This window comes from Myotis davidii, unplaced genomic scaffold (genome assembly GCF_000327345.1).
Source record: "Myotis davidii unplaced genomic scaffold, ASM32734v1 scaffold223, whole genome shotgun sequence".
In the NCBI taxonomy this organism is placed as follows: Eukaryota; Metazoa; Chordata; class Mammalia; order Chiroptera; family Vespertilionidae; genus Myotis; species Myotis davidii.
In genome coordinates, this window is record NW_006294609.1 from 4678100 (window position 1) to 4689509 (window position 11410).

The 11410-nt window shown below is 36.3% G+C and overlaps 1 protein-coding gene across 2 annotated transcripts in view; it reads right to left on the minus strand.

The window, feature by feature from the left end:
- TMEM116 (transmembrane protein 116) overlaps nt 1-11404 on the minus strand; it is a 36350-nt gene extending 24946 nt beyond the window's left edge. Inside the window, exons 1-4 of one of the 2 annotated variants that reach the window (XM_006768920.1) lie at nt 11378-11404; nt 10761-10807; nt 9976-10039; nt 4205-4336 (exon numbers count right to left, since the gene is read on the minus strand). In XM_006768920.1, the coding sequence (XP_006768983.1) occupies nt 4205-4336; nt 9976-10039; nt 10761-10774 (210 nt within the window). In that variant the 5' untranslated portion in view covers nt 10775-10807; nt 11378-11404. Of the gene's footprint in view, nt 1-4204; nt 4337-9975; nt 10040-10760; nt 10808-11377 lie in introns of those variants that run through there. The other variant, XM_015567360.1, reaches the window with a different exon arrangement.
- Between the last annotated feature and the right edge of the window lie 6 nt (nt 11405-11410).

Here is an 11410-nt window from a genome sequence, read left to right on the forward strand (position 1 = left end):
CCTTTTATTCTGAGATATTACTAGCACTTTGCCTAGTTTTTTTTTAGTATCAATTGTTATTCCTTTTAGGAATTCAGTGGTAGCTGTTTTTAAGTGTTCTTAATTTAGCAGAATACAAAATTAGCAACTCCCATTTTTTTTTTTTAGTTTTACTCATTTGTAAAATCCTAAAGTCTAGGAAGCACTGAACTACTTATCTAGTGATCACTTGACTTTCATGTAAAAATAGAAGATCCATTTCACACAGATAAAAATTATAGACATATCTGATAGCGAAACAACGAAGAGACCATGATGACTTATTCCTAGCAATCCGCAAGGTTTCTTACCAAATTAAATTCTTTCCTACTACTGCTTAAGCCCATTTTTGTTTCATTCTGCTTCAGTGGAAATTATTAATAGCTACTATTTTCTAACAATCTCAGCACCAGTTTTCATAAAAGTTTTTTTCAAAAAGTGTCTTCCTACTCAAAGAATGAAACTGAAAATCTAGATTCAGAAACTTGGATATCTTGTTTGTTTAGACCAGGTGACTGGTTCTCTTTCTTTACTATGATGCTTGGAAAATCTAGAACCTCTTCATCTGCTTGTGCAAACAAGGAATGCCCTGCTTTTCTCAAGAACCAGTTAGAGGAGAATTTTGAAAAGCAGAGACATTTAATCGAAACTGATCAAATTATGAAAGTGAGAGGTAAAAGAAGAGAGGTGAACTTTTACTTTTCAATTGTATATCCCTCTTTACTTTTTACCTGTTTATTGAGAATATATATTAGTTTTATAATTTATACATATCAAATTTTAATACAATACAGACAGCAAATGAGCATAATAAAATGATGTTCAACATCTTAAGTTATTAGGGAACTGCAAATTAAAACAACAAGATACCACTATATCCTTATTAGAATCTAAAGCACTGACACCAATTGCTGGTGAGGATGCAAAGCAACAGTGACTGTTATTTATTGCAAATTGGTGAGATTGCAAATTGTATACAGTCATGTGTCGCTTAATGATGGGAATATGTTTTGAGAAATGTGTCATTAGGCAATCTCACCATTGTGCAAACATAGAGTGCACTTACAGAAACCCAGATGGTCTAGCCCAGTGGTCGGCAAACCGCAGCTCGCGAGCCACATGCAGCTCTTTGGCCCTTTGAGTGTAGCTCTTCCACAAAATACCATGTACGGTATTTTAAATATGAGGAAGCTTTTCTCAACAGGTTCCAGGAATTCAGAAACAGCAAAGTGACGTTAGCCTTTGTTAAAAAAACCTCTCAATGCTACTGTAACAGAATTAAATTTTTCTCCCTTTAATATTGACATTGGCAACTTTGAAATGCAATTGCTGGATTTAAAAAACAAAGAACTCTGGAGCTCGAAATTTGAACGTCTTTGTGCTGATATAGAAATATTGGAGAAAAACAAATGTGAACTTAGTTCACAGCACAAGTGGTCTGCTTTGAAAGACCTGGAGAAGGAAGATATGTTGATTTTTAACACCTGGAATAGTATTCCTGACTCATATAATCAACTGAAAAAACTAGCATTTGCTGTTCTTTCCTTATTCGGGTCTACATATTTATGCTAACAATCATTTTCAAGCATGAATCTTATCAAGAGTAAATTTAGAAGTCGTCTTATTGATGAGAAACTGGAATCGTGCCTAAAATTAAAAACAACAACATACAGAGTGTGGATGGGAGAGTTGGAAGGGGTCGACCTCAGCGAATGTACCTCAATCAGATTGAGGACGTTTTTAGCAAAGGCCAGCTTAGGAGTACCCTAATTAAGTTAACAACAATGTACCTACGTATATAGTTTAAGTTTAAAAAATTTGGCTCTCAAAAGAAATTTCAATCGCTGTACTATTGATATTTGGCTCTGTTGACTGACCACTGGACTAGCCTCCTACACACCTAGGCTATATGGTATAGCTATTACCCGTAGGCTGCAAATGTGTACAGCATGTGACTGTACTGAATCATGCAGGCAACTATAACATAATGATAAGTATTTGTGTATCTAAACATTAAAAAGATACAGTAAAAATATAGAAGATTTTTAAAACGGTGTACCTACATAGGCCATTTATCATGAATGGAGCTTGCAGGACTGAAAGTTGCTCTGGATGAGTCAGTGAGTGAGTGGTGAATGAATGTGGAGGACTATGACATTACTGTACACTACTTTATAAATACTTTACCACTTACGTTACACTAAATTTATAAAAAATTTTTCTTCAATAAACTAAACTTAGCTTACTGTACATTTTACTTTATAAACTTCAAAATTTTTTTTAACTTTTTGACTCTTTGTAATAACAGCTTAAAACACAAACACATTGTAAAGCTGTACAAACCCTTTTCTTTATATTCTCATTCTATAAGGTGTTTTCTATTGTTAATGGTTTTATTTTTTAATGTTTTAAACATTTAAGACACAAATACACACATTAGCCTAGGCCTACACAGGGTCAGGATCATCAACATCACTGCCTTCCACCTCCACATCTTGTCCCACTGAAGGTCTTCAGGGCCATTCATGAAGCTGTCCTCTCCCAGGACAACAATGCCTTCTTCTGGAACACTGAAGGAGCTGTCTGAGGCTCTTCTTGAGGAGGTGTCATTCTTTTCATATATACATCCACGGTGGTTTGCTAGGTTTCTTTTTTCATTATAGATTTGCTTGTAAACAGATAATGTACCATGAATATTCCTCGGTATTAATAAAACCTTTCAGTGTTGAGGTCTATGTTTTCAAACTCTTAAGGAGCTTGCTGAGGTCTGCAAAAGCTTCTGCTAACCCCTTCATGTGAATTTTCTTGGGAGGAGTCTTCTTTTCTTTCTCTTATAGTTACTTTTCTCTTGACTCTCCTTCAGCTATGCGTTCCTGTTCCAGTTCCAATAACTCATTAGTCAATTCCTTAGAAGCCACCTCCAGGAGCTCATCAATGTCATCCTCGTCCACACCCAGGTTAAAGTTGTTAGCCATCTCGGCCATAGCCTTGCTGATCTCAACAACCTCCTATTCCTTGAAAAATCCTTTGAAATCATGAACTACGATGTCACTAAGCAACAGGAATATTTCAGCTCCATTATAATCATAGGGAACAACGTCATATATGCAGTCCTTTGTTGTCCAAACACCATTATAAGAAGCATGACTACAGACATTTTGGAAGATAGTTGGGCAGTTTTTTACAAATCTAAACAGAAGTTTACCATAGAATCCAGAAATCATGCCTTTCCCCCTAAATAATTTAAAAACTTAAATGCACACAAAAGTTACACACAGATATTTACAGCATGGAGCCCTTGCCCAACTGGTATGACTTAGTGGCTGAGCTTCCATCCATGAACCAGGAGGTCACGGTTTGATTCCTGATCAGGGGCATGCAGGAGGCAGCCAATCAATAATTCTCTCTCACGCCCTAGCCATTTTGGCTCAGCAGATAGAGCGTCAGCCTACAATTCTGGTCAAGGGCACATGCCCTGGATACGAGCTCGATCCCCAGTAGGGGGCGTGCAGGAGGCAGCTAATCAATGATTCTCTCTCATTGATGTTTCTATCTCTCTCTCCCTTTCCCTTCCTCTCTGAAATCAATAAAAATATAAAATAATAATTCTCTCTCATCATTGATGTTTCTCTCTCTACCTTTCCCTTCCTCTCTGAAATCAATAAAAATACATTTTTTTAAAGTTGTGCAATTTCTTTTAAAAATATTATTTTTTAATCCTAACTGGAGGACATGGTTAGAGACAGGAAGAGGGGTAAGGGAGGGTGGGAAGAGAAAGAGGGATGGAGAGAGAGAGTGAGAGAGTGAGAAAGAGAGAAAGAGAGAGAAACATGCATCAGTTATCTTCCATAAGCTCCCCAGCTGGGGATCAAAGCCACAACCCAGGGATGTGCCCTGAGTGGGAATGGAACCAGCAAACTCTCAGTGCATGGGATGATGCTCAACCAACTGAGCAACTCCAGCCAGACTATCTGGGTGATTTTAATTATCTTTTTGCTTCTGGATTTTTCAAATTTTCTATAATAAACAAATAATTTTTTTACTATGAAAAACAATAAAAGCTATTGTGTCAAAGTGTGACAATAAACAAAAGGGTCCCACTTCCCAGATTGCATTATTTTTTTGCTTCCCATTTATCTGAGTGTGCCTTTCTTGTAATGTACAGTCACAATCTAGCAGTACTCACCTGTCCCACTGCTTGCAGGTTATAGCAGACAATGTCCTTATTGGCTGCTGAAGTTCCATAGAGAAGTGCTTCAATGAGCCAGCATATCCCCAGGAGGAGGTCAGAGAAGCTCAGATAAAAGAGTGGCCTCATCTGTCAAAGCAATAAAAGCCTCATTTCATAAATGACGTTAACAAGGAATTATTTTTATGTTTTACCTTTTTATTAGAAACTGGGCATCGTTTTTCTGGAGCCTGTCCCACTGGTTGACTGTGAGGAATGTAAAGGAATACACCAGGTAGGAGGGGATCTGTTATCACAACTATCCTAACTGTCCCGGAATCAGAGTACTTATGGATTAGCATTGGCCCTTGTTCCTCATAGACACTCCTTCCTCAAACATAGAATCAAAGTAAACATAGAATCACAAATCCGTGCACCGGGCCTCTAGTTTATCTTACAAGTTTCCATATCAATGAAAATATCAGAATAAATTGTATATGTTGACTATGAATTTCTAACCACATTGGTGAAGTTTGCCTTTCTCACTTTCTAGTATCCTCCTCTCTCTCTCTCTCTTTTTTTTTAAAAATATATTTTATTGATTTTTTTATGGAGAGGAAGGGAGAAGGACAGAGAGTCAGAAACATCGACGAGAGAAGCATCGATCAGCTGGCTCTTGCACACCCCCTACTGGGGATATGCCCGCAACCAAGGTACATGCCCTTGACCGGAATCGAACCTGGGACCCTTCAGTCCCCAGGCTGATGCTCTATCCACTGAGCCAAACCAGTCAAGGCCCTCCTCTCTTTTTATCTCCCTACTCCCACTTTTCTAAAAACAGTTTTGATCCTGCTATAGAGAAAACTATAAAATATTTATTGAGAGATACCAAAGGAAGATCTATAGTGAAAAATATACCATGCTCATGGATTATAAGACCCAATGTTATATAAATGTCAGTTCTCCCTAAATTGATATATAGGTTAAATGCAATCTCAATTACATCTCAACATATTTTCTTGTGAAATTTAGCAAGCTGGCTCTAAATCTAACTGACAGATACAAAATATCAAGGTGAACTCTTGAAGAAAAACAAGCAAGACACTCAAAGAAAAAGGAGAAGGACTTGTTTTACACATATCAAAACTTAATGTAAAGCTAGAGCACAGATACTGTGGTCCTAAGCACAGGGATGAACAAACAGACCAATCAAACAGAATAGAGAGCCCCAAACAACGCAAGCATGTATACAGACTTTTGACATATGGTTGAGGTGGCTTTTTAGATCAATGGAAAAAAAGATAGTCTTCTCAAAATATGGTGCTATAACAATTGGATATCTATTGGATAAAAGTAAAATCAGGTATCTATTGAAAAAAAGTGGATAGAGCATCAGCCTGTAGACCAAAGGGTCCCATGATTTTTATCTCACACTCAAAAATCAGTTTCAACTAGTTTAAAAGATCAAATTGTCTTCGACTTCTGGTTATGGAGAGTTTTCCTAAACAAAACACAAAAAGCACAAAATGAAGTAATTGGAAAATTTGACCCCATTAAAATGAAAAAAAAATGTGTTAAAATACACCATGAAGTATAAAGACATGCCACAAAGTGGGAGAAGACATTTGCAACACATATAACTGACAAAGGACCAATATCCAAACAATATTAAAAACAAACAAAGAACTTACAAAGCAATAAGGAAACCCAACCAAAAAAAAAAAATGGACAAAAGATTTGAACAGGTACTTAAGAAGAGAGGAAATCCAAATGGCCATAAACACATGAAAATATACCTGACCACACCAATAATCAAGGAAATGAAAATTAAAAGCATAATGAGGAAAAAAATTACATACAACCATTTGGAAAAGTTTAGCATGATCTAGGTCCTATTCTATATATGCATATTCTATAACAATTCTGTTATTAGAAAAAGACATTAGAGAAATTTTTTCATGTGTGCACCTGAAGACATGTACAAGACTGTTAATAGCAGCACAGATTGATAAAATTGTAGTATATTCATAAGATAGGATGCTAAACATTAATGAAAATGAAATGAACCAGAGATATATAAAACAACATGGATAAGTGGCACAAATAATATTAAGGAGAAAAAGCAAATCACAAAACAATATATACAAAAAATACCCATGTCAAATGCAAAAACAATCAAAACTAAGTTGTTTAGAGATACATACATAACTGGTAAAATTGTTCATAAAAATAAAGAAATAATTATCATAAAAATCTGGGTAGTGGTTACCTCTAGAGGTGAGGGAGAGAGTTGTGATTGGGAAGAACACAAACAGGTATGCTTAGGGCAGTGATGGTGAACCTTTTGAGCTCAGCGTGTCAGCATTTTGAAAAACCCTAACTTAACTCTGGTGCCATGTCACATATAGAATTTTTTTGATATTTGAAATCATAGTAAAACAAAGAAGTATTTTTTATATTTATTTTATATATCTAAATGCCATTTAACAAAGAAAAAAATCAACCAAAAAAATGAGTTCGCGTGTCACCTCTGACACGCATGTCATAGGTTTGCCATCACTGGCTTAGGGGTACAGGCAATTTCTATTTCTTGTCCCTAGTGTTTGTTTATAATCATTCTTTGAGCAGTACATGTATGTTTTATGCATTCTAATACATGCCATATATATCTCACAAGAAAACGTAAATTTAAAAATATTTAAGTTATCATCAGATACTACCTAATATGAAAACTAATCTCACCCTAGCTGGTTTTGCTCAGTGGATAGAGCATCAGCCTGTAGAGCAAAGGGTCCCATGGTTCTGGTCAAGGGCACGTACCTTGGTTGCAGGCTCCTCCCCGGCCCGGACCCTAGTCGGGGCTCCTGCAAGAGGCAACCAATCAGTGTGTTTCTCTCAACCCCAGTAGGGGGTGTGCAGGAGGCAGCTGATGGATGTTTCTCTCTCATAGATGTTTCTAACTCTCTAGCCCTCTTCCTTCCTCTCTGTAAAAAATCAATAAAATATATTTAAAAAAACAAAACAACAACAAACTAATCTCACCTGTACAAAAGGAAATTTTCTCATGCCTATCTTCCAAATGAGAAGAAAGTTAAGATGCTAGTACTTGCTAACAGGGGTAAATGGTTAAGTTGCCTTGAACAAAAACAAGTAAATTAATAACATTTTAAACTGTATTTAATAAACATCAGATAGTATTATTTTCACCGCATATAGCATACGCTCAGGGTAAGCCTGCTAAAATTACAGGCAGATAGGCATTCATAGATGAAAGTGGCCTATGACCTACCACAAGTTTATAACCGTTAATGGGTAAAAAAATTAAAACAATATAAAATAAACTCTGGAGGAGAGAGGCAGTCAAGTGGCTTTTATAAACAAGAACATAATTATGGTCATTGATTCAAGAAATAACCTTATATATAGGGAGCTGTTAGCCACTAAAGCATACTTAAAGTTTTTGTCAGGGAAAAGGAAGGGGTTTACATATTTTCACTCATGGTTGGAAAACCATTAGTTCTAGTAATAGGAGATAAAATCAATCAATTAAACAAAAATTAACTGAGTATCTATTATTGAGATCAAGAAAGATTTCATCCCTCCTATTAGTAAAATACTATGTTGAAGGTAATACAAAGAAATTGTACAGTATTAGGGAAATATAATCAACACAGTGCTTGATAAGGAAAACACGAAGAAAAGGCATAAGGCATGTGGCGGTGAGGGAAGGGGTCAATGGGGGGAAAAGGGGGACATCTGTAATACTTTCAACAATAAAGATAAATATTTGTAAAAGGCATAAGACATGATCCTAAATATAAAATCAAAGACTCTTTTTTAAAGCATACACAAACACACACACATCTGCAAAAGCAGAATGAGGATGGGGTAGGGGCAAAGCTCTGTGCGACTTTCCCTGGCGCGGTCTGGGTCCAGGTCTATTGTGCTGAGGTGAAAGACCTAAAACAACTCATACGAATACTCTTTTTTTAAAAGGCACAAGACATGATCCTAAATATAAAATCAAAGACTCTTTTTTAAAGCATACACAAACACACACACATCTGCAAAAGCAGAATGAGGATGGGGTAGGGGCAAAGCTCTGTGCGACTTTCCCTAGCGCGGTCTGGGTCCAGGTCTATTGTGCTGAGGTGAAAGACCTAAAACAACTCATACGAATACTCTTCTAAAACTCTGCTTCCCAATATTTCTAGTCAAGTAAAATAAAGAATATCCAAAGTATCAAATGTGATCTTTACGAGGAAATTAAGTCACACGCCATGCAGTGAACTATATCTGCCCTGAGTATTTTTTTAACATTGGCTGGCCTGGGACACTTTCTTCCTGTTTCAGGTTGTCTCTGAGTCACTGTCTAATCAGCTTGTCCCCTCTAGATTTCCCATGGATTTTTCCAATTTACTATAATTATTTTGCTGTTATTGTTAATCTTCACCAAGGATATTTTTCCATTAATCTTTTAGAGAGAGTGGAAGACAGAGGGAAAGACAGAGAGAATCATCATTGATTGGTTGCCTTCTGCACATTCCCCAACCAGGGCCTGGGCAGGGGAGGAGCCTGCAACCAAGGTACTTGCCCCTGACCAAAATCAAACCTGGAACCCTTTGGTCCGCAGGCCGATGCTCTATCCACCGAGCCAAACCGGATAGGGCACTATAATTATTTTTAATTTAATAGACTACTTTGTCTTTTTTAGATATGCCTTCCATGTGTTTTTGCTGGAAGAAATAAAGGAAAACAGCCAAGTATGGCGTACATGTTTAACCTGGAAAAATTAGAATTTTTCCTAGGCCAAGAAAACAGAATATGGGGAACCACTGAACTAGTGATTGCTAAGGTCTTTTAAGTTCTGGTTATGTGAAAGGTGTCAGAATTGAAGCCAGAGGAATTAAAGGTCTCAATTTTCTCATCTGTGAAATAGGTCTCTACCATCCTTCTCAGAGAAGAGTAATGAGGACCATAAGGCACTCAGCATAGTTGGAACACAGTAAGTGTTCCACATACAGAACTATTTTTGTTATTAAAATGGGCCCAACAAAACCCAATGACATTTTCCACATATATGTTCTCCCATGTATGTTCTAAACTACATTTTGCCTAGTTTTGTGCCATTTGGCCTCATTAAAGAAACAGTTGTTACATTTCTCATAAAATCTTTTCTGAGCTAGAAAATTCATCACTCTTCTTAGTCCTCTCTGAATCAGGAAGGTTTTTTGTTTTATTACACCTTAAATACATACAATATTTGTCAACTATACCTCAATAAAAGGAAGGTTCTTGCCTTGAACTTTTTGGTATGAATAGTTTTACATAGGTTGTATTTTTGCTGTTTTTACCATTAAATTGTAATTGTATAGAAGGCCAGAACAGCAAAAATAGTACATTTTGTATAGCAAAGTCTTTGAACTATTTCCTAGCCCCTCTAGCAACTTAACCAACATATTAACATCAGAAAACTCACCTCTAAGCAGGACCCTACCAAACTTAGAGTGAACCTAGGTTCCAAACTACACTGTTTCCTTAACCTTAATAATACATACAAAAAAAACCCATATTTAGTAGTCAATCTCTATGTTCAAAGTTATAATTAAAATAATTACCTAGAAGAAAAGGGAGAGAGACCTATTGACACTAAAATATCTCAACGGATCATGACAAATTTATAAGTGATTCATAGAATTATTCCATCATTTATAGGTGACACCTCTCTTAATTATATCAAAAGCTAAGTCACTAAAATTTCAAATCCAACACAAAAAGAGATTGCTCACCTCTGGAGATTTCTGTATATTCTGGAATACAGCATAAGCAATAAGTGAACTTGAACCTATAATACTAACATAGATAAAAGATCAATAAAACAGGACAATTGGGGTTCCTTCATTTATGCTATTGATTTTTAAAGCTTTATTGACATATAATTCATGTAAAATTACCTGCACATGTTTAAAAAAATATATAGACTGCTTCATGAATTTGTGTGTCATCCTTGTGCAAGGCCCACATCAATCTTCTCTATTTCATTCCAGTTTTTAGTATATGTACTACCAAAACTATTGATTTTTTTAAGTAAATCCTATTGATCAAGTTGTCCTTTGATTTTCAGAAGTTAGCCCTCAATCTGTACTTTTTGGTCTTATTGTTGTTGATATTGGTACATTTTATTAATCTGAAAATATCAACTTAGTAAAGAACAACACTTCTCTCTAACTAAAGAATAAAAGCAAATCCCCAGGGTGGAAAATGTAGAAACTTTCAGAATTCTCAAGTTTTTCTTTTTTTTTTTAAATATATTTTATTGATTTTTTACAGCGAGGCAGGGAGAGGGATAGAGAGTTAGAAACATCGATGAGAGATATACATCAATCAGCTGCCTCCTGCACACTCCCCACCTGGGTTGTGCCCATAACCAAGGGACATGCCCTTGACCGGAATCGAACCTGGGACCCTTCAGTCCGCAGGCTGACGCTCTATCCACTGACCCAAACCGGTTAAGGCTCAAGTTTTTCTTATACTAGTTTAAATAGTCATATCACATGAAATTATGTAAACGTACCTCAGAGTAGCCATAACAAACTGTATCCACTGTATTGCAGAATAAACCTAAACAAAATGAGAAAATAAGAATAAAACGAAGCCTTTCACATTTAATGTTCAACCTCATTCCAGTTTCACTGTTCATTAACTATCTGTGCAGAGCACAAACTCCTTTTCAGTACCTAATCAAAACACACTATAAATCTGAGAATGAGTAGAAAGTCTGACTAGAACCATGGAAAGGCAGGGCGGCTTCTTTCTTCCTCCCTTACTGCTACACTCTGGGAAACAGTAAGATAATAGAGAGGTAGAAAGTGACTGAGTGGAAACAAACAAACAAACACAGAGTTAAATGAGAAAATTAATAAAGGGAAGAATAAAATGGAGAAGAGGTAGGAAAAGTTAAATTGTGAGACAGGACAGATATATGGGGAAAATGGGTAAAAAGAAAGGCAAACAAATGCTAAATAGAGTTGAGTGACAGCTAGACAGACGGAGGAAAACAGAATACTAAGCAAAAGAGAAATAGAAAAAAGAAACAATATGGAGAGAGATACTTGAGTGAAAAATACAGAACAAGGAGGAAGAAAGGGGGAGCAAAAAAGAGGAGAGCTTCCCCACAGCTACTAATCTCACCAAGTCCAGACTGTCTGTCAGAATTCTAGCCTC